Below are 26,925 nucleotides of genomic sequence, written 5' to 3' on the forward strand. Positions count from 1 at the left end.
AGGGATCCGTACCTTGGCTCGGGGCTCCGTACCTCGACCATTTATGAAGGCCAGGGCTCCGCACCCTGGTTATCTATTAAGTCCAGGGATCCGTACCCTGGCTCGGGGCTCCGTACCTCGACCATTTATGAAGGCCAGGGCTCCGCACCCTGGTTATCTATTAAGTCCAGGGATCCGTACCCTGGCTCGGGGCTCCGCACCTTGACCATTCCGAAGTCCTGAGACATGCTCCCCGGCCCAAGGCTCCGCATCTTGATTATTTAGAAGCCCAGGGTTCTCAAACCTGTCTCGGGGCCCCGCACCTCGACCATTCCTAAGTCTGGGAGATATGAGGCACCGACAATCTATTTTAAAGTCCATGAGACACGAGACTCTGGCATCTTATCTCAAGTCCATGAGACACGAGACTCTGGCATCTTATCTCAAGTCCATGAGACACGAGACTCTGGCATCTTATCTCAAGTCCATGATACACGAGACTCCGACATCTTATCTCAAGTCCATGAGACACGAGACTCCGGCATTTCATCTCATTTCTAGGAGACATGAAGCCCTCGATGCTTTTATAGAACAAGATTGATTATCTCTTTGGGAATCCAAGCATGACTGATCGGGACAGCGAGTATGACTCTAGCCCGACTATTTAAGGGATGTGTGATGATACCCCTGTAAGAGCCCGGGTCATGGATGACCCGGAATATCAAATGGATTCCCAAATCCGAGTGAGTCTATAGATGGATTCTTCTGGAGCCGGGCAGGTGAAGGCACATGCTCTACTCTCCGGGCAATCATAGGCCCGGGCTCTTGTAATCTCCCGGGAACTTTCTACCCGGGCCACCTCGATATAAGCACCGCACTCGAGTATACTAGCAGAATAAGGTGTGGGTGACTGCCATATCTCTGACACCAGGCCGATGGGTTGACAAAATCATATAGACGAGATGTGACTAGTATATGAATTGACGTATCAGGATATAGGGTACAGTCAACCGCCCTACTATAATTAGTAGGTAGCACGAAGAACGAGGTCATCATTACTTCTTCTACTATAAATATCAGGTTCTCTCTTTACATTTACATTCATTTATTGCACACCAATATCACAGCCATCACTTGGCTACATTGGTTTTATTGCTTGAATACCCTGCTGACTTAAGCATCGGAGTGGCCACGCCGGGGACCCCCTCCGGCGCCCATTCACGTGGTTGTTTTTCTTATTGGCAGATCTTTCAAAGGTCAACGAAGAATCTTCTTTCCAGACCGCCGTCTTAGCTCATATTTCTTCCCGTATTCTTGATAGCTTACCTGGTAGAGTTACCGACCCGACTCCACTGTTCGACCCGGGTGGCATCAATCCCTTTTAATTCATTTCTCCGAGATTTTTTTTACAAGTAAACAAATTTAAAATCGATACGTGAGATCGTTTTATAATAGTTTTCGTTATGAGTTGGATAAGATCGAAAATTTATCTCACAAAATTGAGACGTGAAACCTTCTTATAAGAGTTTTGGCATGATACATATAGTATATTTAAATATCTATCAGATGTGCGATTCAAACGACATAATCATGTAAATTAAAGCCTTCGATATCTTTTCATTCACGAAGTAGGTATCTCGTGAGACGATTTCATGAATTTTTATGTGTGAAACGGGTAAACCCTACCGATATTCACAAAAAAAAAAATAATACTCTTAACATAAAAAGTAGTACTTTTTTATTGATGACCCAAATAAGAGATATGTCTCACAAAATACGATCCATGAGATCATCTCACACAAGTTTTTGCAACATTCATTAATCGTAAATTAATAAAAGCAATGATAAACAACTAGGGCTACCATTTAAATTATTACCACGAATCAATAAAAAAACCTAACACCAATATCAAGAATATTATCACACCACATGTACATTAAATATTACACTTAGCTATGTTTAGTATGGGAAATGGATCAAAGAATTCGAAAAAAAAAAAAATAGAATCCACGACCCAAACCGTTTGGATATATTTGGATACCTTTTAATTCGTTAGATTCCAAATACTTTCCTAACATTTTATGCTTATAATATACATTAAAATAAACGTAATTACAAGTTTCTTGTTTAAATCCATATTAAAATGTGTGTCGAGTTGAATTTCAGCTCATAAAAATTAATTTGTCTTAAGGAATTTCAGCTCATTATCTTGCAAATGCGTGTACATTCGTGACTTTGTTGAATTTTTTTACTATAACATCAAGGAAGGGCACATCAAAATAACCATTTTAGACTATTAATTTAGTTCCACATGTTTTGTAAAACAATATATATACGTCCACATTTACCTAATTCGCATGTTATAATTTTTATATTTTTAAGAAATATAAGTATAAAATACACAATATTTGACAAATATATCTCTTTGTGTATTATCAATTTTATATTTAGTAGAGAAATATTTTTTAGCCCATTAATTTGTCTAATTTTTTGTTTTGGTCTATTAAATTTTCAAATTTTGACTAATTTGGTCAAAATGCTGACATGACATCAGAAAAAACGTTAATTTTCGATGACATTTCAGTATTTTTCAATGTTACATCAATATTTTTAGTTGTCACATTAGTATTTCAATAAAAACAAAAAATTATTAAACGAAAATCAAAATTTGAAAATTTATGGAAATAAAAAAATTAAATAAGTTAATGGAGTGAAATAAATATTTTCATTATTTAATAAAGAAGATACATATTAAATATATATAGTATAAGAAATATACATATTTTTTAAAATAAAACTCGAGATAGTAAAAAATAATAGGAAAAGAAAAAGGAAAGTAAATATACTACTAGCAACAAGTTACATCGATAGTTTTTGTACGCAGGTTACGGTTTGGGGTTCTCATACGTCGCTTTCAGTCATAAATAGGGAGCTGAAAAATGGATTGACACCACCACGCCTTCACCTTCACTGCTCCTTTTCAAGCGGGAATACGCATAAAATAATTCCCCATCTTTACATGCCATTCCGTCTCCCAAGTTATTACTATTCTCTCTCTCTCTCTCGTAAGGAATATTAGCTAGCTAGCTCGCTTCTCTTTTGTGATTCGCATATCTCTTTCAGTAATTTCTACTTGTAAAATTCATGGGTTTATCTGGAAGTTTGTAATCGTGTTTGTGCGGCAGTGTTTTTTATTTTTTATTTATTTGGTTTTTCAAAGTCTTGTTTTGGTTTCGTTACAAGCTGTAGCTTCAGTGTGTTACATTTGTGTTCTTGCGTGGTTTTTTGTTCCTTTCTCATTCCAGGTGAAGGAAGCTTCGGACGCCAAGATGCAGGAGGGTTTTTCTATCCGGTGAGTAGCAAAAAAAATGTCATCTTTATGAGTTTTGTTTGTGATACGACGTGGGTTATTTCGATAAGCGTTTTTTTTTTGTGGTGGGTAATTGTTTGTTTGCAGAGAATATGCAACGAGGATGAGAAGTGTTAACATGGTGAAAAGCTGGCCTTTTGATGACTTTGCCACGGAACAAACTGTAGATTCATTCCTTCCTCCGATAACGGTCAAGAAATTCTCCTGGTGGATAGATGAGCTCGAGTATTCGCGTTCAGTAATGGCTATTAACGTCGGAAACTCAAAAAAGAAGAAGAAAAGGGTTGAAGGAAAAGGAGAAACCTCTTTGAGAGGCGTAGAGGACGTGGAGGAATCTGATATGGATGTTGAAGAAGGTCTCGGAGTAGCAAAGGCTCCCAAGAAGAGGTCAATTGTGGATATTTTTGCCGCGTCCCCCCTCTCCGTGGAGAGGATGATCAATCGTGGCGAGGAGGAAGATAACCATGATCCAGAATTAGATGGGTTTTCCGTTAATTCCAAGTGGGGCCTCCAAGGGAAAAGGAATGAAAAGAGTAAAGAAAAGAAGAAAAATAAGGAGACTACGATGAGCAAACTGAAGAACACGAACAAATCAAGGGACAACTTCAAGAACAAGAAGAGGAGAGGGGATAACAAGGTTAGTGGTTTTGGTTTCCCTGTATGTTTCTTACAACATCCTATTTCAGGTTTAATTTAATGTTTATTGCCATCATCAAATGTCGAGGAAATCTTGAGGAATGATGATTAACTTTAACATAAAATACTGGGGGGGTATTTACGGTCTTTTGGATCCTAATCCAGTTGAATCACGAATGCTCATTTTTTGTACGATTTAATCAGAATACGGTACCACATTATTATTACTTGTATTATAAAATTGGATCATCGGTGAAAATACTCACATTCCTTTGAAGATGAAACCCATGATAGTTTTGCTATTGTTGTACTCATTGCTATGAGATTAGATATAAAAGATATGAAAGTTTAGAAACCCGGAACTTAAATGGGGTTCTCGTGTAACCAAGATTTGAGCAACCTAGGGAAGAGGGACGGTGCCCCATCTATGGAGTACGGTTATTATAGATATGTTTTATGAGGTTGAAAGTGTTCTAAATCAATTATGCTGTTTTGTCTGCTGTATGCTTATATGTTTCTCTTGAACAATCATTGTCTTGATATTTAGTGTATCTCGTCGGTCTATTTTATTCATCCGACTGTTTTAATGATTACAAGTTGAAACAACTCATATTTCAGCGCAATAGTTATGCCACAGATTTATCCTCAGGCTAAACTCAACTACACCAATATGTAGACATGAACAACTTTCAACATGCTCAACTGTTTGCTTTCTTTGTTGCGGAAATAGATGGAATACTCAATGACGGGCTTCTTTGTTTCAGTATATTTAATCTAATATTGGAGGACTACTAGCTAGCCTGGAGAAGTAGGGTTTTTGAAGGTGAAAATGGCTTTTAACTAGGTGGAATTTTGATAGTCATGCATGCTCTTGAAGGTTTAAGTGATGGATTTAGAGGCGTGGATTTCAAATTACTTAGTGGAGGATTCTAAATGTTTTTCTGTGACGGAAAAGTTGCATAAAATTGTAGATAAAGGATTTGAAATCCATAAATTTAAGACTCGTTCAAACAACTAGAATGTATTTATTATATGAATTTGAGAATCTATCATATTTCAAATCCTTCAATTCAAAATCCTAATGCAACCTTATTGTCACCAATATCTGCCTAAAATGAAGCTATGAAAACTAGAACATTTACTATTCACCTGTTATATTCCCTTAAATATAATTAAAGGTTTTGTAATTGCAAAGAAGGAAACTATATCATTAATTACAATTTTCAGTAATACTTTTTGTTGGTATAGCCTATTTCTTTTCAGTTGATCAGTTACATCAGATATCGCTAGTTTTTAATTTTTTGGTTTCCTGGTGAAGCTTAATCAATATTTTGGCTTCCTTCTCAACTCATCTTCACTTCGTACTTACCTTCTGTTCGTGCGTGTTGATGTCGTATCTAAAGTTAATTTAGAATTATTTGTTGACAAGCATAAAATGTACCAAAGCCAAAACAGCTTATGGACTAAATGGCGTTAACATTTTTTCTTTTTTGGAAAGATTTGCTATTATCTTCTCGAAAATCCTACAAAACATATTTTGTCTGAGAACTTGTAGGTTTATGGCATTTTGTGTCGGTTATAATGTTTAAAGAGTTGTAATTAGAGATTTTCTATCTTATATAACCTTTTACTAGGAAATGTTCTATCATTTTGCCACTACCTGAAACATATTCTCCTTCTGTTCTCAATATTTTCTGTCCTTGGCAGGAAAAACGTTTAAAGCTCAAATCGCTAACTCAAGATGTTGCTAACAAAAATCTGATTCCATTACACCGTAAGGAGTCAGAATATGGTATACGTGATCGTGTTTCGTGCCACAAGAGAAAATCAAGCCCACATGATTTAGATGCAGAAAAGAAGATCGTGGCTCATGGTAATAAGTTGATGTCAGAGAAACAACACCAAATACTTCCTGTGACTGGTATTTTAAAGGACCACGCAAAAGTAATTTCGGTGCAGAATTCAGCAAAAAGTATATTGCACGAGTCTATTCAATTGAATCGTCGTGGAAAACAAAAAGAAAACAAACACGTTACTTTCTCTGAAAAGGATGACATAATTAAACTGGCGAGAAAATCATTGCTTTCTGTAGAATGTTTGAAGGTGCCAATATTAAATTGTTCAGATAAGGACGCTGTTGCTGCTTCTTTTTGTGAAGATGATGTTCAGGAGATAGAAAAAGATACAACTCTTGGGGAAACCAGTGACAATGAGGAACTATCTAACGGAATACCGCAGGAGATTAACATTGGATATTCATGCAAGGAGCCATCAACTTTCCATCGGTGTTCTATCAATACAACTGACTACTTAAAGCAGCACAAAATGGATGAATTTTTTAGCGGGTCTGTAACATCATATCAAGACACATTGCTCAACTTAAAAAGGTATTTGTTTGAAAGTGGCCTCAAAGATGCACCCCAAATCCCAATGCATGCACATCCTCCTGGATTCTTTTGCATGCCTCTGGAGCGTTGTTGTCGCGCACAAAATATCAAGATGATGTGTGATCCGTCACACTCTAGCTGTGGGAGCCTGTTTGAAGATTTACGGAGTGCTGGTTCAAGATTCCATCCGATGTGTTTGAAGGATTATTTGGATGCATGTAAAAGACCTTTTGTTCCTTATCTGTATAGTGGGGGAGGAATCAGCAATATACCTCTAGTTTCATCTCAAAGCAAGATGGATAATTTATTTCTCCATCCGTATCAAACACTACCTAATCTTTCTCCAACGGAATATATGCATTCTTTATGTTCCTCAACAAATGGGAACCAACGAGTATATCTTTGTGAAAAAAGGAACATGTATGGCCTAACTGAAAGTTCCTTGGGATTGCCTCTGACTTTACAAAGAGAGTTGATCAAATTGAATTCAGGTGCTGACTGGGACTTTTGCCAGATGAAATCAAGCATGACAGCAGATCCTTCCCCTAGTTTATCTACACGTAGCAATGTCATGCCAAAATCCTTGGGTAATCATTCAGACTGCAGAAACTGGGATTGTAGGACATCAGTGGATCAGTTGAACTTGTGCCCTTTTGAGGACAATCTAAAAGCAAAACCTCTTGTTGTTCCGTCAAATTTAGATTTTTCTAAATGTCAAAGTAATGGGAAAGGAAATCGTGACTTAGGTTTGATTAAATTGCGGTCCTTTCAACCAGATAAGTCGATAAGCAACCAGAAAAACCAAATTCAGAAGTTTCCAGGAAATGAGAGGGTTTTTTCGACAGTCCGTTTGATGGGCAAAGAATTTATAGTTGGTGGAAGATTAGGAGAATTCAGAGACACTTTGAATTGTTCATCAGAAATGAAATTCACTTCAGAAAATATGCATTCTCACCCTCAGTTTCATGGTCAAACTACAATGCACAAGAATAATTTTCCTGTCCAGACTTTATGTTCTACTGTCTCTCCAGATGCTTCTTTCACAGTGAACAGAAGTAAGCCTGTATTCCCAGAGGCCTTGACGAGTCAATATGAATCACAGATTTTCAGCCTTGAGCTACCCACATCCACACCTGTTCTGCAGGAATCACACCCCATTTTGATATCTAGGGCCAATGAACTGGTAAATAATCAGAATTTGCTTCACACTCCTAAATCAGCCATAAGATTTCCCTTCATGCACAGTGATATTGAAGGTGAAGTCCTATCTTCTCAAACTCGAAGCTGTTCTTTGAATCCTCGCCCATCGTTTGTTGATGTTTTAGATGAGGGAAGATTGTTAAGATACCGTCACCCAAATTGTACTTTTGCTAATGACCACCACCATTCACTTGCAATGCTTGGAACTACTCTATTGGATTGATTTTTGGCGTCTCTTGAACCTATAGCTTATGCCATCCCATGGCAGGACAGATCTCTGCTGGACAAAAAATATATCGCACCGAAATAAATTGGATAAAGGATCTAGTCAGAATTGACACTAGAGGACTTGATCACAGCAAGAAAGCCATGAAGGCAAAATTGGATGTGTCAAAATTTTCCTCCACTTCCTAGAAGATCCATAGTTTTGGATTTCCATAACGTTCTCAATGTCCCATTAAATCCCGTGAGTATTAGATTCGAAGACGGCATTCAAGATATTGATAAAGCTGTTCAGCCAAAAGATATCAAAAAAAAAGTAGGCGGTGGTGAATATGGGCTTGATAAGAATGAACAAGAATTTTCCTTCTGTGACATTGCAAGTTCATGTAATGCTAGGCTGACAGCTAAAACAATGCATATACTGAAGATTTGCCAACATGTGGATCAAAACAGCTGCAGGACCCCTTGCGGCAACATCAGATTTCAGTTTTTTGGAGTGAAAATCTACCGTTTTAGTAGTAGATTTTTAGTACTGTTTTGATCATATTAGTCAACCTTGAAACTGATCATGTTTACTTCTTTAAATGCTTTTTTTCCTTTGCAAACCGAGGAATGCTCCCTTTCGTCATCAGCTAGAAATAAGAATTTGTATGCCCATTTGGCTTGTGATGTCCATCAAAGCTGATATTTGTGGAACTATGTGCCTTGCGATTTGCTTCACGTGCAAGTATATTTGAAAGTACATTGCAGTATGTCGAATAATCAAGAAGATGGACTCTCAAACATCAACAGCGGGATCATACTGCCATCATATACACTCAGGTTTTATAGCAATTTGAAAGACATGACAAACCTCAATGTCGAGTGCATACTGCTGTCATATATACTTGGATTTAAAATTTCAAGAACGAGTTATTGTAACTCAAGTTTTTTTTAAAAAAATTATTCATCTTCTAAACTCCAACGATCCTAACAAAATGTGGCTAAATCCCTTGCGATTGCCCGGAGAAAACCCATGTCCAATTTCTTCTTCCTTTCTTCTCTACTCCAAAACAAACAACTTTTTCCTTGGGTGAAATGTTGGATTAATTATGGACTGGCAATATATTTTAAGCATTTGCATTTGTACAGCCTATTGGTTTTGGAATTTAATGCTATGAAATAAAGTATACGTAATTTGAAGGGTATATATTGTGAGGTTCACCCAAACCGGAGATCTGTCTTGAACCGGTTGACTTAGGTCCGTCTTGTTGGTAGATGAAATCTTATCTGTATGGGCACGCTACATATACAATTTAAAAAAAAAAAAGTGGGTCATATATATACATGACAAATCTTGATCATCGAAATAAACTCGTGCTGTTCCAAAACTTGTTTGACAGGTTTTTAACCTGTCCCAAACATAACGAGTTTAAAAATCTGACCTATTACCATCTCAGTAGGTGGGGCCAATTTACTTCCATTAATTATCTGTAAGTCCAATATTTACTACATATAACATTCGTGGATTAAAATCAATTAGCGCTGATAGCGTGGCCTCGCAGTGGGCCAGGCCTCAAAGTGGTGCGCACGACAACAATCAAGCCCCAACCCAGCCCAAAAGAATAGCCCATTGATTGCGTGATCCATCGGGTTGGCGCCTTGATTGAGAAACAGCTTTAATTTCCTCAAATTTCCCTTTCCAATCTCCCAACCAAATTTACACACTTAGCCCGAACAAGATTTTGTATCCTGCAATTTTGGATTGAACATTCCTCAGCGGAAACCCTGGTTTTCGCTGCGATTATTGATTTCTCTCCGGTTCGCTGTAAGTTTCTCCCTTTCTCAGCATCTGCAACCAAGGCATATGTGATTTGGGTGATCTGGATGTTATCAGAAGTCCGAATAGTGATTGTGGTCGTGTCTTCCGTTTAATTGTGATAATAATGCTATTAAAAATTGTATGGCTTGAACGGGTATGGATCAATCCGGTGTTAGGGTTTTATGAGTAGTTTCCGGATTAACCCGAAAAGTTCATTAACTCATCGGGTCGGTTTCTTATATTATCAAAGTTCGGGTTTTTTTAGCAAACAGGATATGGGCTGGCCTTTTTCTTTTCCGCCCATGTGCAAAATTGGCATTTTGTTTCGAATGCTGAATCTTTTTTTTTAGCTCGAAATGGGAGCAAATTTTCTTGATGTTGCTGGATTTTTAACTAGTTTAAGTTGAACTGGTCTGATAATTAATTGCAATGATTTTTTTTATGGCTTTTACTCCTTTTTTCCGATGCACAAATGACAGTTTCCGGCCGAGGCTGAGCTTTTGGTCACTTTACTAATTTATAATCTAGAATTGAGGCACCAGACAACATTCATATTCCTCTTTCAGAATTTTATTATTTTGCGTTCTTTTCATTTTTCTTTTACCCTTTTTGAAAGGATATGTTCCCAACAAACATGCACTTGGTTACTTCAAGTTTGTCGTGGGTTAGTCTTTAATTTACGTTTTCAGGTGATATCTTGTCAGAGCCTACATAGGAGGAATAACATTTAAAGCAAATGGATGGCTCAGATGAAGTTGTCATTGTTAACTCTAGTAGATTGAAATCTGTTGTCTGGAATGATTTTGATAGAGTTAAAAGAGGTGAAACATACATGGCCGTCTGTCGGCACTGCAAAAGAATACTTAGCGGGTCAAGTACTAGTGGAACATCTCATTTGAGAAATCATTTGACTAGGTGCCGTAAAAGATCAAACCACGACATTGCTCAAATGTTGACAAGGGGCATGAGAAAGCCAAGCACCCTTGCCCTTACCAAGTTCAACTCAGTTCAAATAAAGAATGAGATGGTCACTGTTGCAAGTAACACTCGTGAACAAGGGCCAACAAGTGGAAATGTGAGCGTGGGTAGTGTCAATGTTGATCAGAGGAAGAGTCGGACAGATCTTGCACGCATGATCATTATGCATGGTTATCCATTGGGCATGGTTGAGGACATAGGCTTCAAGATATTTATTGGAAATCTTCAGCCCTTGTTTGATCTTGGGACTGTTGATAGAGTTCAGGCTGACTGTATGGAGATCTATAGAAAAGAGAAACAGAGAGTATACGAGGAGCTTGATAAACTGCCTGGGAAAGTCAGCCTTAGTGCTGAGAGATGGACTTACAATGGAAATACAGAGTATCTGAGTTTGATAGCACATTTTATCGATGATTCTTGGGAACTAAAGAAGAAGGTTTTGAACTTTTTAGCCATTGATCCCTTTCAAGCAGAAGAATTGCTTTCAGAAATAATCATGACTAATCTTAGGAACTGGGATATTGATAGAAAGTTGTTCTCATTGACAGTTGATAACTGTTCCACCTGTGACAGGATTGTCTATAGAATCAGAGACCAACTCAGCCAGCACAATTTCCTGATGTGTGAGGGCCAATTGTTCGATGTACGCTGTGCAGCAAATACCGTCAAGTTGTTGGTCCAAGATGTCCTTGAAACATCACGAGAGATCACTGACAAAGTTCGTGAAGCTATACGGTTTGTTCAAAATTCCCAAGCCACTAGAGAAAAGTTTGAAGAGATGGTTCAGTTAGTTGGGGCTAATTGCCAGCAACTCTTATCCCTTGATAATCCATTTCAATGGAACTCGACATATTCAATGCTTGAAACTGCTTTAGGGTACAAAGAAGCACTCTCTCAATTGCAAGAACGTGACCCTGGCATCTCAATATTTCCATCTTGTTTAGATTGGGACAGACTGCGTGCTGTCACTAGTATCTTGAAGTTCTTTTCTGAAGTTTCCAATGTATTTGTGGGAGGCAAGCATTCCACTGCTAATTCATACTTTGCTGAGACTTGTGACATTCATTTACAGCTGATTGAATGGTGCCAGAAGTCAGATGATTTCGTTAGCAGTTTGGCATTGAAACTGAAAACAAAGTTTGACGAATATTGGAAGAAATGCAGCTTGATTATGGCCGTTGCAGCCATCTTAGATCCCAGGTTCAAAATGAAACTAGTGGAATACTACTATCCACAAATTTATGGTGATACTGCTCTAGATTGCATAGATATTGTTTCAAATTGTATAAAAGCTTTGTACAATGGTCATGCTATCTACACCCCATTAGCGGATCATGGTCAATGTTCAAATTCGGAAACGAGTGGTAGTGCTGTTAAGGATAAACTTACTGGTTTTGACGGATTCCTGCACGAAAATTCCGTTAACCAAAATATAAAATCTGACCTAGACAAGTATTTGGAGGAACCCCTCTTTCCACGAAGTGTTGATTTCAGTATATTGAATTGGTGGAAGGTTCACGAACCAAGATATCCTGTGCTGTCCATGATGGCGCGCAACATTTTAGGGATACCGATATCCAAAGTATCCCTCGAGTCTCTATTTGATTTTCGTGATAGGGCCCTTAATCACTGCTGGAGTTCACTCAAGCCGGATAGTTTGCAAGCTTTGATGTGTTGCCAGGATTGGGTGCGATATGAATTAGAAGGTAGCTGTGTTTTTTGCCACATTTCTATTTGCGAGTTTGTGTAGTTGCAGCTAACAGATAACTTTTCTCCATTCTGCAGTGACAGACTCGAAACCTCTCGTGGCCCCTACCTTTGCCTTGTGCTACGATGCAAACTAACATATTCCTGGTATAATCTTCTGCTTTCAGCTGCCATCTACAAACTTAGTCAGCATTTTCTCAGAAACATTAGAAGCTTTATTTGGTAGATCTAACTTATGAAAAACGTGCTTGACTGTGCTATATTGGGATGAAACATTGGTTTTGTCAGATTTCAACGTTGCTAGCCTTACATTGATCTTAACTAGGGATTTAATGATGAATACAGTACAAGGCTTTAAATTGTTCAGATGTTTTATCTAGATGTTACAAGTAGACCCTTTGATTGCGATGATTTCATCCATTTGGTATTAAGAACGAGGAGAGCAAGAATTTTGGTAGGAAGGGGCTAAGTAGTTTATCCGATTTTGAAATTTTTTTGGTGCGAGGTATGATTGTGCGTGGTGATCTATAAATAAGAAAGACTTGGACTATATGTTAATTAGTTTTTATTTATTTATTTTTGTATGATTTTTTTTCCAATGTTCCAATATATATAGCTAACGCAAGTATTATTGCGTTTGTCTCTGCTGCGTTTCTGGTATAGACATCAGTTTTCACCCATAATAATTCGGTTTTTCATTGAATTGTGTTAAATTGGATTGATCTGCCTACAAGTTTAACATGCCTGGAATAATAGGCCATGTTTGGTTTTGTTTTGTTTTTCAAAACATTTACATCCGTTTTCCCTATATCTATTAAATTATCCTCTAAACAGATAGATTATATTTTATATTCTACATCTCATAAACAACATTATTGGATGATTTCATGTTCCAAGTAAAAATGTCATCTTAGCTGCCTTGATTTCTTTAAAAACACTTTCTTCAACACATTCTCAAGCCAAGCGTAGCCTTTGTTTTCGACCTTAGCTAGCTAGCTATTGAAGTACGGCGCCAAATTAAAGACTAAATTGCAATGTTATCCAAGCAAATGCAAAGTCATGAAAAATGAAACAGGGCATCAATTGTGAGCAAACACAAGCAAAATAAAACAAGTATCCAAGGATAGTGAGAATATATCTTTTATTCAAGGGAAAAAATACAAATATGCATCGAATATGCCATTCAAAAAACTGTGTTTAATATATGGATTTTGCGTGTAAATATATTTCGTCTACCTTCTTCTATATCGTTACTTATCAACAAGCTAGGGAGCATGGCCTGTGACGAGACTGAAGGCTAAACCTACTTCCCTCTGTCATAGAGGATGCTCCATGGCCTAAAACAGTAATAAGTAACTATAAATTGTGCTACGGGATATAACTTTATCCCTTTAGCCTGCTATTCCACATCTTCTTATACATTCGTTTGAAAAATTTACATGCCTGGTCCAAAGGTGTCTTACCTCAGGGGACGCAATTTCGAGCCATGGCTTTGCAGGCCCGCTAAAGTGTATAACTGCTGCTGCTTCTGACATCTGTTTATCAACTTGGGGGAAGCGATAACCCAGACCAGCCAGTTGCCATGACGAATCAATCTGATGCACATGGTTTTTGAATGCAATCAAAGCGGGAGGAAGTGCTCCAGGATGCCATAGTATAAAACCAGAATTTAGGTTCTACAAAACATGTGAAAGAACAATGAAATAGCTGTAAGTAGCTTTCCGGTTAGGGAAAAACAATTTATATGCTCGTATACTTCTAAATATTTTATTGATTCATCAACCACTCTGAATGTGGGAAACCAATCGATGAATAAACTTAATTATTGAGATCACCATCAGAGGAAGAGATACTCACAAGTTTGAGCCATTGGTGATACACTGCAGTGATGTTAGTCTTCCTCCATTTTTTGAGGTCAAAGATAGCCATCCCGTATTGCCATCCACAATTATCTGGATCCATGCTAGATATTATGATAGGATCTGTAAAATTGAAGTAATCCTTGTATTTTCTTCCTGGACAGCAGTCACGTCCGCACCATGAATCTACAACTGCACCTACAACCTTGTCATTGAGGTCCAAGTCCCATAGAGATGATAAGTCATGTTGCGCAACAATATCATCATCCAATAGCACGACCTTGTCGAGATCTGGGAACAGCTGCGAGATAATGAAAATCGAACACCAAATGAATTTTAATTCATTCACAAGGATGATGCATTGTCATAATCAGTCCAAGCTAGTAGATTCTAAGTATTTACCTCAGGGAGATAAATGCGGAGGTGATTCAAAAGTGAAAAGCCGCTGGGGCTTAGGACACCTAGTTTGTGATCACAATCTTCTTTGTCATTAAAGCCTTCCTTTAGATTTATCGAATTATACTTCACGATCTGGTGATGAATTTCGAACACCTCCTTAATCCCGACATTTACTTCATGAGACCACTCGTATTGATGCAAGCCCTTGACTTCAATGACAGCAGAATCTATTGTGTTCATTGCAAACCATGCATGCATTGAAGTGTATGTTTTCTTATCGGTAATCACATGAAATACCAAGTTTTTGGGATTGACGGAAGTTTTAATGGTAGAGGAGATTACAACAGATGCAGCCAGGACATTGTCAGTTAGAAGAACAACATGTTGAAATGAAGCATCGGCGAGGCGGTGAACATATTGAGGCAAAGGTAAACGAGAACGAGCCACTGCATTTATCGCATACTCTTCAGTCAACTTAAGAGAAAGGCAGTGCATGCTGTTGGGAACTCCATGAGCAGCTAAATGCCAGTAAAAAGACTCCTGCCATTTTGCTGTTTTAACCATGTGTTCCATCTTCTCAATCTGCACAAACACAAGTTCAGTGAAGGTCATTTGATTGTGATTTGAGGCAATGATTACATATGTGAACACATACCTTAAGAAATGTTTCTTTTTATTAACATATAAGATCACATCATAAAACATATGTTTATCTACATATTAAAGACTTCATCAGTAATTGAAGAGGTGGTGGTTCAGGCTTCATCTAATAATATATCATGTCCTTGTGACCTTGCAAGGCCTAATTGTTCGAGCAGTACTGTTGTCGGTTTTTCATCGCTCATACTGTAGTAGTCCGAATTCCAAATTGGGTAATTAACGGATTAATGGTGATTAAGAAGGTTTAATGTGTAATTTTGACCGTGGTCATGATCGGACGGACCGAAGATGGTTCGGTAGCACCGAAGAGTTCGGACGATCCGAAGTGGGTTCGGTGGATCCGATCATGAGGTGTCAAGAGTTGATCGACACGTCAGTTTGCATGCAAGTTCGGATGATCCGAAGTGTAGGTTCGGTGGATCCGATCATGAGGTGTCAAGAGCCGATGGACACGTGGGAGTTCGGACGTTCCGAAGTGGGTTCGGTGGATCCGAACATAGCCTATAAATAGTGCTCGGATTTCCTCATTTTGTATTGTCAATTCTTGTAGTTGTGTCTCATTTTGAGAGGTTTGGAAGGTTTCTAGGGTTAGTTTGTCGGTCGAGCGTTAGCCAAGAGCTGCCAGGATTAGTAGCGTAGTGACGCCTGAGTTACGAGGCAATCGACATCAAAGGGCTGTCGACGGACGAAGATAAACCCTAAACCTTTGGTAGTACTGGTTTTGCTAGTCGAGCATGGTAGTATTATTCATTGGGTATGCTTTTGATGCGTAGGCTTGTTCTAGACCTGATTAGCGGTGTTGCGTAAGGCTAGGCTTGCTGTGATAGAGGTACGAAAGTACTATCCGAGATATCCTGGTCGAGTATACATCCTTATATGTGTTGCATGATTATGTGGTGCATTGATATATGTCATATGATGCATGCTATTATGTCACGTTTTATGATGCATGTTGCATTTCATGTTGAGCCGTATCTCCTTCGAGATAGCCTTTACTGTTGAGCTGTATCTCTTTCGAGATAAGCTATATCTTGTGGGGCCGCTCAGCCCTGTCTTGTCTTGTGGACGCATGGACACCGAGAGTACACAGTGGTCGACGGGTCCGGAGGGCTTCGGTGATCCGGGACATTTTAGGTCCACGTCTGTTCTTGTAGTGGATGCAGTGACCCAGAGGAGTACCGCGCGGCACTATCCACTTGGCGCCTCTAGACTGAGCATTTTGAGATCCTTTGTTACTCCTGTTTCTTGACTACCCTGGTATCATATCATAGCATGTGCATTTCATATAGGCTTGTATACTCATGCTTTTGTACTGGGCGTTCTTATCGCTCACGTCCTCGGTTTTGTTTATCTTGGACACCCCATTCCCATGGGGCAGGCCTCAGGTTGGATGGCTCAGGAAGAGCAGGAGGAGGACAGTGAGTAGCTGGTTGGTTTAGTTTTCAGTACTATTCTATTCGATATGGTTGTACCGAATATATTTTTGAGTTGTTCTGATTGGGTTGTATAACTTTTGTCGTCGGCCATATTTCCGCTGTTATCTCTGATTATTATTAATTAAGTTAAATGCATGCTTAGTTCTTCATTAGTAGGTGATTCTGGAACGGGTCACTACATTTATGGTATCAGAGCCAGGTTACGATTTTGGGATATAGATTCTGTTTTGGGATTTTCGTTGACTATTTTACCATTTTCCCCATTCTATCTTGTAGCGATGGCTGACCACTTTGGTGATGAGAGTAGTCAGGGAAGTGTAGGTCGTTGGGGTGACCAGGACGATCGTAGGCGTCATCGTGAACATCGTCATCGTCAGGATGGTCCTAGGCGTTTTGATTTGCACCGTTTCATTCAGATGGGGCCTAAGCCTTTAGTCGGCGGTGAGACTCCCGATGATGCTGAGGATTGGTTAGAGCGCATGGAGAGTTGTTTCCGTGCATTCCAGTGCACCGAGGAGCAGAGGATGGAGACCCTTAGTTTTCTTCTCGAGGGCCGTGCGCGCAAGTGGTGGCGATCGACTTCTGCGCCGATAGTCCAGTCCCAGGGTAGGGTGACTTGGGCCGATTTCCGTGCAGCTTTCATGCAGCTGTATTTTCCTCCAGCCCTTCGCCAGGCAAAGACGATTGAGCTCCTGAATCTTAAGCAGGGGAGTATGTCTGTTGATGAATATCAGCAGAAGTTCTTTGAGTTGTTACCTTTTGCTCCTCATATCAGTGGCAGTTCTGAGGCCAAGTATGACCATTTCCTCCAGGGTCTTAACCAGGAGATTTTTGATCGAGTCACTGTCTGTGATAATCCTACTTCGTATGATGGGTTAGTGAACCGGTGTCGCCAAGCAGAGATCAGTCTCCAGCGTGGTAGAGCTATTCTTTCTTCTAGACCTCCGAGTACTTTGAGCCCTCGATCTCAGTCTTTCAAGAAATCTGGTTCTTCTTCTTCTGGATCTGGATCACGGTCTAGCGGTGTTTTCCGCTTTGGTAAGAAGAAGGTTTCTTGTGTGCATTGTGGGAAGAACCATCCATCGGAGCAATGCCGATCAGTCGCGGGAGCTTGTTTTCAGTGCGGAGAGATGGGTCATCTCAAGAAGAATTGTCCTCAGTTGCGAGGTGGAGCAGGATCTGGTTCCGGATCTCAGACGACTGTTCAGCAGAGGAGGCAGGGTCAGGCAGTGGGTAGTTCAAATCTTCGACCTCGTGCCCAAGGTCAGGTTTTTGCGCTGAACCAGGATCAGGCTGCAGATGAAACGGAGAGAGTCATAGCAGGTACTTTTCGTTTATGCGGTATTCCTGCTTTTGTTCTTATTGATACCGGAGCATCACATTCATTCATTTCTGCACGATTTGTTAAGCGTCATAAGTTACCGTATGTTTCTCTAGACGTCATTCTTTCCGTTTCTACCCCGATGGGTCATTCGGTGTTAGCAAAGCGTCTAGTGATGGGTTGTCCCTTAGATTTTGAGGGTAACGAATTGATTGCGAATCTTATGATCCTGGAGATGGAAGATTTTGATTGTATTCTAGGTATAGACCTATTGACTACTTACCGAGCTACCGTGGATTGTTACCAGAAGCTTGTTCAGTTTCGTACGACTGAGAGCTCTAGTTGGTTTTTCTATGGTGAGGGAGCGCGACCTCCGATGCCAGTGGTATCTGCTCTGAAAGCCTGTCGTGCTTTAGAGTCGGGCGGGGAAGGCTACCTCATCTATGCGATTGATTCATCCACAGGTAGTGTTGGTATAGAGGATATTCCAGTGGTTTGTGAATTTCCTGATGTTTTCCCAGATGAGATTCCTGGTTTTCCTCCGGTTAGAGAGGTGGAATTTGGCATTGAGTTAATGCCAGGGACTGCACCGATTTCTCGTGCCCCCTATCGTCTTGCTCCGTCAGAGATGAGAGAATTGAAGCAGCAATTGCAGGATCTTCTTGATAAAGGTTATATTCGCCCGAGTGTTTCACCTTGGGGAGCTCCAGTATTGTTTGTCAAGAAGAAAGATGGATCTATGCGATTGTGCATTGATTATCGCCAGCTGAATCGTGTGACGATCAAAAAACAAGTATCCATTACCTCGTATCGATGATTTGTTCGATCAGCTCCAGGGTACCTCTGTTTACTCCAAGATTGACTTGCGATCGGGTTATCATCAGATGAGAGTTAGAGATGATGATATTTCCAAGACTGCATTTCGTACTCGATATGGGCATTACGAGTTTCTAGTTATGCCATTTGGATTGACGAATGCGCCAGCGGTGTTCATGGATCTGATGAATCGAGTCTTTCGGGATTTTCTAGATCAGTTTGTTGTGGTTTTCATCGACGATATCTTGATTTATTCTCACAGTGTGGAAGAGCATATCCAGCACTTGAGGATTGTGTTGCAGATTTTTCGCGAGAAGCAATTGTATGCTAAGCTGAGTAAGTGCGAGTTCTGGATTGATCGTGTAGTATTCCTTGGTCATGTGATTTCCAAGGAAGGAATTTCTGTGGATCCCAGCAAGATTGAAGCAGTGCTGAATTGGTCACGTCCTACGACGGTGGCTGAGATCCGTAGTTTTCTAGGTCTGGCAGGGTATTATCGTCGCTTCATCGTGAATTTCTCTCAGGTAGCTAGACCATTGACGCAGCTTACTCGGAAGGATGCTCCATTTGAGTGGTCATCTGAGTGCGAAGATAGTTTCAGAGAGCTTCGTCGACTTCTGACTTCTGCACCTGTTTTGGCATTACCGTCAGGATCTGATGGTTTCAGTGTTTACACCGATGCCTCTTTTCAAGGATTAGGGTGTGTGTTGACGCAGAATGGTCATGTGATCGCTTACGCATCCAGGCAGTTAAAACCTCACGAGGAGAAGTACCCTATTCATGATCTAGAATTAGCTGCTATTGTGTTTGCGCTAAAGATCTGGCGTCATTATTTGTACGGGGTTAAGTTTGAAATCTTTACTGATCATAAGAGTCTGAAGTATCTGTTCACTCAGGCTGAGTTGAACATGAGACAACGTCGTTGGATGGATCTACTGAAAGATTATGACTGCGAGATCAAATACCATCCAGGCTCTGCGAATCTCACAGCCGATGCTCTTAGTCGCAAGGTGAGAGTCTCTGCACTTCAGACCAGTGCTATGATTAGTACTATCCAGGATTGTTGTTCATTGGGATTTAATTTCAAACATCGGAAAGGTATGGAGAGCATTCGTGTTGCTACCATTTTATCTGAGCCAGCTTTGTTCGCTCGGATTCGAGATGCTCAGATGTCTGATCTCAAGACTCAGAGATTAGCTCGGTTAGTTGGTGGAGATAGCAATTTCCATTATCAGTCTAATGGTCTTCTGTGTTTGTCTAATCGGGTTGTGGTACCAGAGGATGATACTTTGAGGGAAGAGATCTTGGCTCAGGCTCATCGAAGCAAGTTGAGTGTCCATCCAGGAAGCAACAAGATGTATAAAGATTTGAGGACACGATTTTGGTGGAAAGGGATGAAGCGCAGCGTTTATCAGTTTGTTTCCAAGTGTCTTGTTTGTCAGCAGGTTAAGGCAGAGCACCGTCGACCGGGAGGATTATTGTTGAACTTACCTATTCCCGAATGGAAGTGGGAGCATATCGCGATGGACTTCATTACTCACTTACCATTGTCTTCGAGGAATAGTGATGCTATTTGGGTAGTGGTGGATCGACTCACCAAGTCTGCTCATTTTCTGCCATATAACCGTGATTTCACTTTCGATCGTATGGCTCGATTGTACATTCAAGAGATTGTACGTTTGCATGGGGTGCCAGTTAGTATTGTCAGTGACAGAGATCCTCGTTTTACCTCACGATTTTGGGGTAGTTTCCAGGCGGTATTGGGTACGTCCCTAAGTTTAAGTACAGCTTATCATCCAGAGACCGACGGTCAGACGGAGAGGACTATCCGTACACTTGAGGATATGATGCGAGCTTGTGTGATGGATTTCGGAACCGCTTGGCAGGATCATTTGCCTTTGATTGAGTTCGCGTACAACAACAGCTATCATCGTAGTATTGGTATGGCACCATTTGAGGCGTTGTATGGGCGACGTTGTCGTACTCCATTATTCTGGGACGAAGTTGGGGATAACATGTTGAGGGACCGGAGTTAGTCCAGCAGGCTATTGATAAGGTTGCAGTAATCAAGAAACGGATTAAGATCGCTCAGGATCGACATGCTAGTTATGCGAACACCAAGCGGCGACCTCTTTATTTTCAGCCAGGTGAGAAAGTGTTTCTCCGAGTTTCGCCTTTTCGCAGGATTTTGAGATTTGGTCTCAAGGGTAAGCTGTCTCCGAGATTTATTGGTCCATTTGAAATATTGGAAAGCGTGGGAGATTTGGCTTACAGACTTGCATTGCCGCCGTACCTATCAAGTATTCACGATGTGTTCCACGTATCTTTGTTGAGACGATACGTAGCAGATGAGTCTCACATTTTGCATCCCTCTGAAGTTCAACTAAATTCAGATTTGTCTTACGTGGAACGACCAGTGCGGATCCTCGATCGCAAAGACAAGGTGTTGCGGAATAAGATCATTCCTCTTGTCTTAGTTCAGTGGCAGCGCAGAGGCATTGAAGAAGCCACTTGGGAGCTAGAGAGTCGTATGCGTTCGGAGCATCCAGAGCTCTTTTGAGTTATGCTTTGTATATGTTTGTGTTTTCAGTTATAATCGAAATATCAGTTGTATTCAACAACAATTGAGATGTAATAACGATGTTGTTATTTCGTTTTGTTCATCCTCTAAGCCTGATTTCGAGGACGAAATCTTTTAAGGGGGGAAGAATGTAGTAGCCCGAATTCCAAATTGGGTAATTAACGGATTAATGGTGATTAAGAAGGTTTAATGTGTAATTTTGACCGTGGTCATGATCGGACGGACCGAAGATGGTTCGGTAGCACCGAAGAGTTCGGACGATCCGAAGTGGGTTCGGTGGATCCGATCATGAGGTGTCAAGAGTTGATCGACACGTCAGTTTGCATGCAAGTTCGGATGATCCGAAGTGTAGGTTCGGTGGATCCGATCATGAGGTGTCAAGAGCCGATGGACACGTGGGAGTTCGGACGTTCCGAAGTGGGTTCGGTGGATCCGAACATAGCCTATAAATAGTGCTCGGATTTCCTCATTTTGTATTGTCAATTCTTGTAGTTGTGTCTCATTTTGAGAGGTTTGGAAGGTTTCTAGGGTTAGTTTGTCGGTCGAGCGTTAGCCAAGAGCTGCCAGGATTAATAGCGTAGTGACGCCTGAGTTACGAGGCAATCGACATCAAAGGGCTGTCGACGGACGAAGGTAAACCCTAAACCTTTGGTAGTACTGGTTTTGCTAGTCGAGCATGGTAGTATTATTCATTGGGTATGCTTTTGATGCGTAGGCTTGTTCTAGACCTGATTAGCGGTGTTGCGTAAGGCTAGGCTTGCTGTGATAGAGGTACGAAAGTACTATCCGAGATATCCTGGTCGAGTATACATCCTTATATGTGTTGCATGATTATGTGGTGCATTGGTATATGTCATATGATGCATGCTATTATGTCACGTTTTATGATGCATGTTGCATTTCATGTTGAGCTGTATCTCCTTCGAGATAGTCTTTACTGTTGAGCTGTATCTCTTTCGAGATAAGCTATATCTTGTGGGGCCGCTCAGCCATGCCTTGTCTTGTGGACGCATGGACACCGAGAGTACACAGTGGCCGACGGGTCCGGAGGGCTTCGGTGATCCGGGACATTTTAGGTCCACGTCTGTTCTTGTAGTGGATGCAGTGACCCAGAGGAGTACCGCGCGGCACTATCCACTTGGCGCCTCTAGACTGAGCATTTTGAGATCCTTTGTTACTCCTGTTTCTTGACTACCCTGGTATCATATCATAGCATGTGCATTTCATATAGGCTTGTATACTCATGCTTTTGTACTGGGCGTTCTTATCGCTCACGTCCTCGGTTTTGTTTATCTTGGACACCCCATTCCCATGGGGCAGGCCTCAGGTTGGATGGCTCAGGAAGAGCAGGAGGAGGACAGTGAGTAGGTGGTTGGTTTAGTTTTCAGTACTATTCTATTCGATATGGTTGTACCGAATATATTTTTGAGTTGTTCTGATTGGGTTGTATAACTTTTGTCGTCGGCCATATTTCCGCTGTTATCTCTGATTATTATTAATTAAGTTAAATGCATGCTTAGTTCTTCATTAGTAGGTGATTCTGGAACGGGTCACTACACATACTGGCTTAACCTTGTCGCAGAAAAGCACAGATGATACTTAAAATCGCCAATTATATGTTCTCTTGGAAGAGTGGTCCTCACGAAGGATTCCCAAATCCATCCCTTTGTATCATTACATGACATGTTAAAACTTAATATTGGTTCATGCATGGGATCGATAAGGTTTTATCTTTGTTCCTGTCGTGCATCCTAGAAAGTAAAATAACTGGTTTGTTTCGTTTACGGTTGGTTTCCTCTAGCAAACTATGCAAGCATCATGTCTTTATGAGACGAGACGGCCACGGTGAGGATTATGCTGTACTTTAGCATCTTTTACTTTGAACTTTGAAGGACCTCTAAACCGGAAGGAAAAGTATGCAAAAATAAAGTGATTTGAATCAAATGGTAAACGGTGCAAACATAGTACTTTGCCTAGCCGGAAAACACCAACTTTCACACATTGTTAAAACTTAAAAACAACGAATTTCTTAGACAAGTGAAAGATGGCGTGTTGATATTAATTTTTAATTTTAGATAATATTCATAATCCATAAAAGTCGTGAGATGTGTGAATGGCTATATTTAGAAATAGTACGGGCCCCCAGTAAGGATATTTTCCCCCTCTGAAGCAAGTGGTTTGGGTGATACCTTTATAGTTTCAGGTAAAAAAAGATGTGGGAGCCACTTAAGCTTAACAATGGCACGACAGTGACTACAGCCAATAAACTAATAATGAGAGTGGACATTAACGTGAGTAGTAGTCAAGTGAAAGAGAACACAAGAATAGGTGATTGCAAAAGCCAATAGGAGGATGGGGCTGCAATAAATGGCAGTTAATTTTGTAAACTTACCACGGCCTTGGTCTTGAAAGCGAATGCTTTAATATCTTGTTTATTGGACGCCATGTCCTCGACTAGATCCTTGAATGTAACTGGTATTATATTTGATCTCTCCACTGTTCCAATTCCGATTCCACCCCCATAATCATCATTACTAGTGGTTGCCTCCAAGAGAGCCCTTGTCAGCTCTTCTCTGAGCTTTTTAAGCGGTGCCACAATCAAAAAAACAAAAGAAAGAAAATCATAAGCAAAACATAACTACTATGCTGGTGTAATCTTTATTTTTTTTTAAAAGTTTACATTCATCGGATCCTAAAATCCAGGCTTCCTGTTTCGATAACAAGATTTGGATAACCCAGCATGTAATCACATCAGAATGTCCTCAGCGGGGTTGGAGAGTTCTTCGCATTTGTTTCTCTATCATAGTAGCTCATTCGCGAAAAGTCGAAGTACCTTTATCTACACATAAATGATAATCTTTCTCGAACTAAATCTTTTTTTCCCTTTTTAAAATCTAATAAAAGATCATCTTCATTTTCACAAATTTTTTCATTATACATATGATGTCAAAATATGTGATCATCCACTGATTTCATTAGCTGGACTTTTTCTCAGATATCCAAATTACGCCAGACGAAAAAGGTCAGTTATGGGTCAATTCTAAATATTATGATCAAATTGAAAGAAACCTTATCGGGATCAAATTTAAACCTGATGTGACGTCCGGGTATTTACATAAATAAAAAGAAGAGCACGAAATTTTCCACTGTACTAATTACCGAACAAGAAAAAGTAGTTATTAAATCTCATTTTCATGTTTTCTTTCATAAAATCATGACGTGAACCCGTCGACTTTACTTTCCAATGCACGGTTGATGAACTCGGGACTAACTTAATAACCTATAAACTATATATAAACCATATTGGACATGTTCTATGTAACAAATTCGTTCGAAAAATTGATAATAAAATGAGTCGAAATCCCGATAATTGATCTCATTTGGACAACCACCCAACCATTTCAAACCCACCGAGCAATAAAAAGGGACACTCGGGCCAATAAAAATACTAATTTCACCTCACTTCAAAGACAACCCATGTATCATTACATTTTTACTTATTTATTCGATATATATAATATCAATATTATCAAATGAAGGTTGAAAAGGGAATACATAAGATCAAGCTAAACTAACAAATCGGCTGGCAGTGCAACTGGCCAATTTTTTTACCCAAGCACACACCGCCTGAAGGCTAATAAATACCGACAATCGCGAAATTATTACACTCACCTCATATTGTTTTAGTAATTTGTCCATAATCTTGAGCCTTTTGTATATCTACCACAGTAAAAAGTAAGTATTTGGGTTTACTTGGTCTATTTCATGCACAGCAATTTGCATATGCATCTTCCTAATCTAGCCGAAAAGAAGTACTTTTGACTTACCAGAGCAGCATCGCTCCCGCCAAAAATCCTTAATGTCATACACCCTACATGATCACGTACGCACAGTTAAACTTCATCCAACTAGTAAAAGTAAAATTTAAAGATTATATCGATGAATTGAAAGATGATGATATTGAAAAGCCTAAAATACCGATGGAGGAGGAGCAAATAGAGGCGGATTCGAGTACTAGAAATGCAGTTCTAATGAAGAGTAAAGGTAACACCAGTCCAAACAACAGCACCGCCGTTAAAATCGCCGCCCGACGGTATAATCGGCGACCGAACGCAGTCGATGGCGAACTCTTCCCTTTCATCTCACTCCGAGTACCTCCAACGCCGGCTCCCTCTGCGGCGGCACTGTATGCCGCAACTCTCTTAGTCCCAGTCGTGGATATGTAAAGCTTCATATTACGAGACATGATTCCTGCTCCTTCTCTATAAAGATGCCCATCGCACTTCGAATCTCAGCTTCAGATCCATTTCCTCGATCAAAACTCCAAAATCTTCGCACCTGCGAAAAATTTCATCGCGGCATAAACATCAGTGGAGATTTACCAAAAAAAGGAGCAAATTAATCCAAAAACCAACATATTCCTATCAAATCAAACACCAGAGCAGGAATCAACAGAAAGAGAGAGTTCGTTTAGGAACTGGACTATTAGTTGTGCATGAATCTATGAAAAAAGGCACTGCGGCAATCAAAACTACCTTTTGGAATTCAGTAAAGCTGAGAACTGAACTTTATGCCAGCGGCATCAGTATTTGCGTGTGCGAGAGAGATCATGTCCATGAATTTATTCGAGTCTCCGTCTGCATTGTTACTGTGTGCCTTGAATTTTTGTCAAAGAAAAGATGAGATCACGCGCTACTAAGCTACGTCAGAATTCGGCATTAGCTACGTTTTTTTTTAAAAAAAAGAAAACTAATTGCATATATATATATATATATATATATATATATATATATATATATATATATATATATATATATATATATATATATATATATATATATATATATATATATATATCATGAGTATTTTTTAATTAAATAAAAGCATATAAAACAATTACTTTTTCATTTTAAAAAGAAATAATTTTTTCGTTTCTTTCCTATTTGTATTGTTGTATCCCGCGAATCTCAATAATTTTTGTTCTTGTAAAATATCTCTCGTGTAATTTAACAAGCATATAATGTGTTAATTGTTTGGCGCAAAAATTACATATTAGTTGTTTATATATTATTGTTCATCTCAAGAATTACAAGTGATTACTTATTTATCATACTTATATTATATATCATTTATCATCTTAACACGAAAACATTACATTTCACAATAATCTATAAATTTTGTTTAATTTTAACTTTTAGCAAAATAACAATGTGTAAGCGTACCACCATGTACATAGATAAAATATCATGAAGAATAAATTAACTTGTGAAAATCAAAATACAAATAAAAGTTTTTTAACATATAATTTAGTGTGTGTTTTGGATACAAACTCAAGTTTAATATTGAAAACCAAAAATATTCTAATTTTAATATAAACTATAAGTTTTTCATATATTAATATTTTTTATAATGTTTTAAAGTAAAATTTTCTATTATATATTATATTGTACAAATATTATATTCAATGCTATATTTGATTAAACGAAAGGATTACGAGATGTAGCAATATTTGATTAAACGAAAGTATTTATAGGAGATCATCTGTCGCGTCTATATTTGCAATGTGGGAACCT

General features: G+C 39.4%; 3 protein-coding genes across 8 annotated transcripts; 2 read left to right on the forward strand and 1 right to left on the reverse strand.

Annotated features, from left to right (window-relative positions):
• Nucleotides 1–2,964: 2,964 nt before the first annotated feature.
• Nucleotides 2,965–8,536, forward strand: LOC140811559 (uncharacterized). The gene is made up of 3 exons (XM_073169509.1): nt 2,965–3,331; nt 3,437–3,986; nt 5,693–8,536. The coding sequence occupies exons 1-3, from the start codon at nt 3,309–3,311 to the stop codon at nt 7,793–7,795; spliced, it is 2,676 nt and encodes an 891-aa protein (XP_073025610.1). The 5' UTR covers nt 2,965–3,308; the 3' UTR covers nt 7,796–8,536.
• An 802-nt stretch (nt 8,537–9,338) lies between these two features.
• LOC140811560 (zinc finger BED domain-containing protein RICESLEEPER 1-like) lies at nt 9,339–13,056 on the forward strand. 5 transcript variants are annotated; one of them, XM_073169512.1, is made up of 4 exons: nt 9,339–9,601; nt 10,285–12,279; nt 12,359–12,427; nt 12,661–13,056. In XM_073169512.1, exons 2-3 carry the CDS (start codon nt 10,332–10,334, stop codon nt 12,415–12,417), a joined length of 2,007 nt encoding a protein of 668 aa, XP_073025613.1. In that variant the 5' UTR covers nt 9,339–9,601; nt 10,285–10,331; the 3' UTR covers nt 12,418–12,427; nt 12,661–13,056. The 5 variants fall into 5 exon arrangements, 4 of the variants coding, with proteins under 4 accessions (XP_073025613.1, XP_073025614.1, XP_073025611.1 ...); XR_012113491.1 differs by having other exon boundaries at nt 9,340–9,601; nt 12,359–12,496; nt 12,541–13,056; XM_073169513.1 differs by having other exon boundaries at nt 10,300–12,279; nt 12,359–13,056.
• A 348-nt stretch (nt 13,057–13,404) lies between these two features.
• Nucleotides 13,405–26,060, reverse strand: LOC140811561 (probable galacturonosyltransferase 15). Of its 2 annotated transcripts, none has more exons than XM_073169515.1 (7): nt 25,888–26,060; nt 25,331–25,690; nt 25,180–25,223; nt 23,745–23,925; nt 14,542–15,120; nt 14,138–14,440; nt 13,405–13,956 (listed from the first exon to the last, which is right to left on the reverse strand). In XM_073169515.1, exons 4-7 carry the CDS (start codon nt 23,796–23,798, stop codon nt 13,672–13,674), a joined length of 1,221 nt encoding a protein of 406 aa, XP_073025616.1. In that variant the 5' UTR covers nt 23,799–23,925; nt 25,180–25,223; nt 25,331–25,690; nt 25,888–26,060; the 3' UTR covers nt 13,405–13,671. The 2 variants fall into 2 exon arrangements, with proteins under 2 accessions (XP_073025616.1, XP_073025615.1); XM_073169514.1 differs by having other exon boundaries at nt 23,745–23,930.
• Between the last annotated feature and the right edge of the window lie 865 nt (nt 26,061–26,925).

The sequence above is a fragment of the Primulina eburnea genome, chromosome 14 (genome assembly GCF_022965805.1).
Source record: "Primulina eburnea isolate SZY01 chromosome 14, ASM2296580v1, whole genome shotgun sequence".
Lineage (NCBI taxonomy): Eukaryota > Viridiplantae > Streptophyta > Magnoliopsida > Lamiales > Gesneriaceae > Primulina > Primulina eburnea.

What these genes read in the sequence shown, in the direction of transcription:
- LOC140811559 (XM_073169509.1), top strand. Translation starts at nt 3,309, where the DNA reads ATGCAGGAGGGTTTTTCTATCCG. An exon ending in CAGGAGGGTTTTTCTATCCG is followed by an intron (nt 3,332 to 3,436) that starts GTGAGTAGCAAA and finishes GTTTGTTTGCAG; the next exon opens with AGAATATGCAACGAGGATGA. An exon ending in AGAGGAGAGGGGATAACAAG is followed by an intron (nt 3,987 to 5,692) that starts GTTAGTGGTTTT and finishes TGTCCTTGGCAG; the next exon opens with GAAAAACGTTTAAAGCTCAA.
- LOC140811561 (XM_073169514.1), bottom strand. Translation starts at nt 25,598, where the DNA reads ATGTCTCGTAATATGAAGCTTTACATATCCACGACTGGGACTAAGAGA. An exon ending in TATTTGCTCCTCCTCCATCG is followed by an intron (nt 25,224 to 25,330) that starts GTATTTTAGGCT and finishes GTGATCATGTAG; the next exon opens with GGTGTATGACATTAAGGATT. An exon ending in TCCGCATTTATCTCCCTGAG is followed by an intron (nt 14,441 to 14,541) that starts GTAAATACTTAG and finishes ATTATCTCGCAG; the next exon opens with CTGTTCCCAGATCTCGACAA.
- LOC140811560 (XM_073169512.1), top strand. Translation starts at nt 10,332, where the DNA reads ATGGATGGCTCAGATGAAGTTGTCATTGTTAACTCTAGTAGATTGAAA. An exon ending in GGTGCGATATGAATTAGAAG is followed by an intron (nt 12,280 to 12,358) that starts GTAGCTGTGTTT and finishes TCCATTCTGCAG; the next exon opens with TGACAGACTCGAAACCTCTC.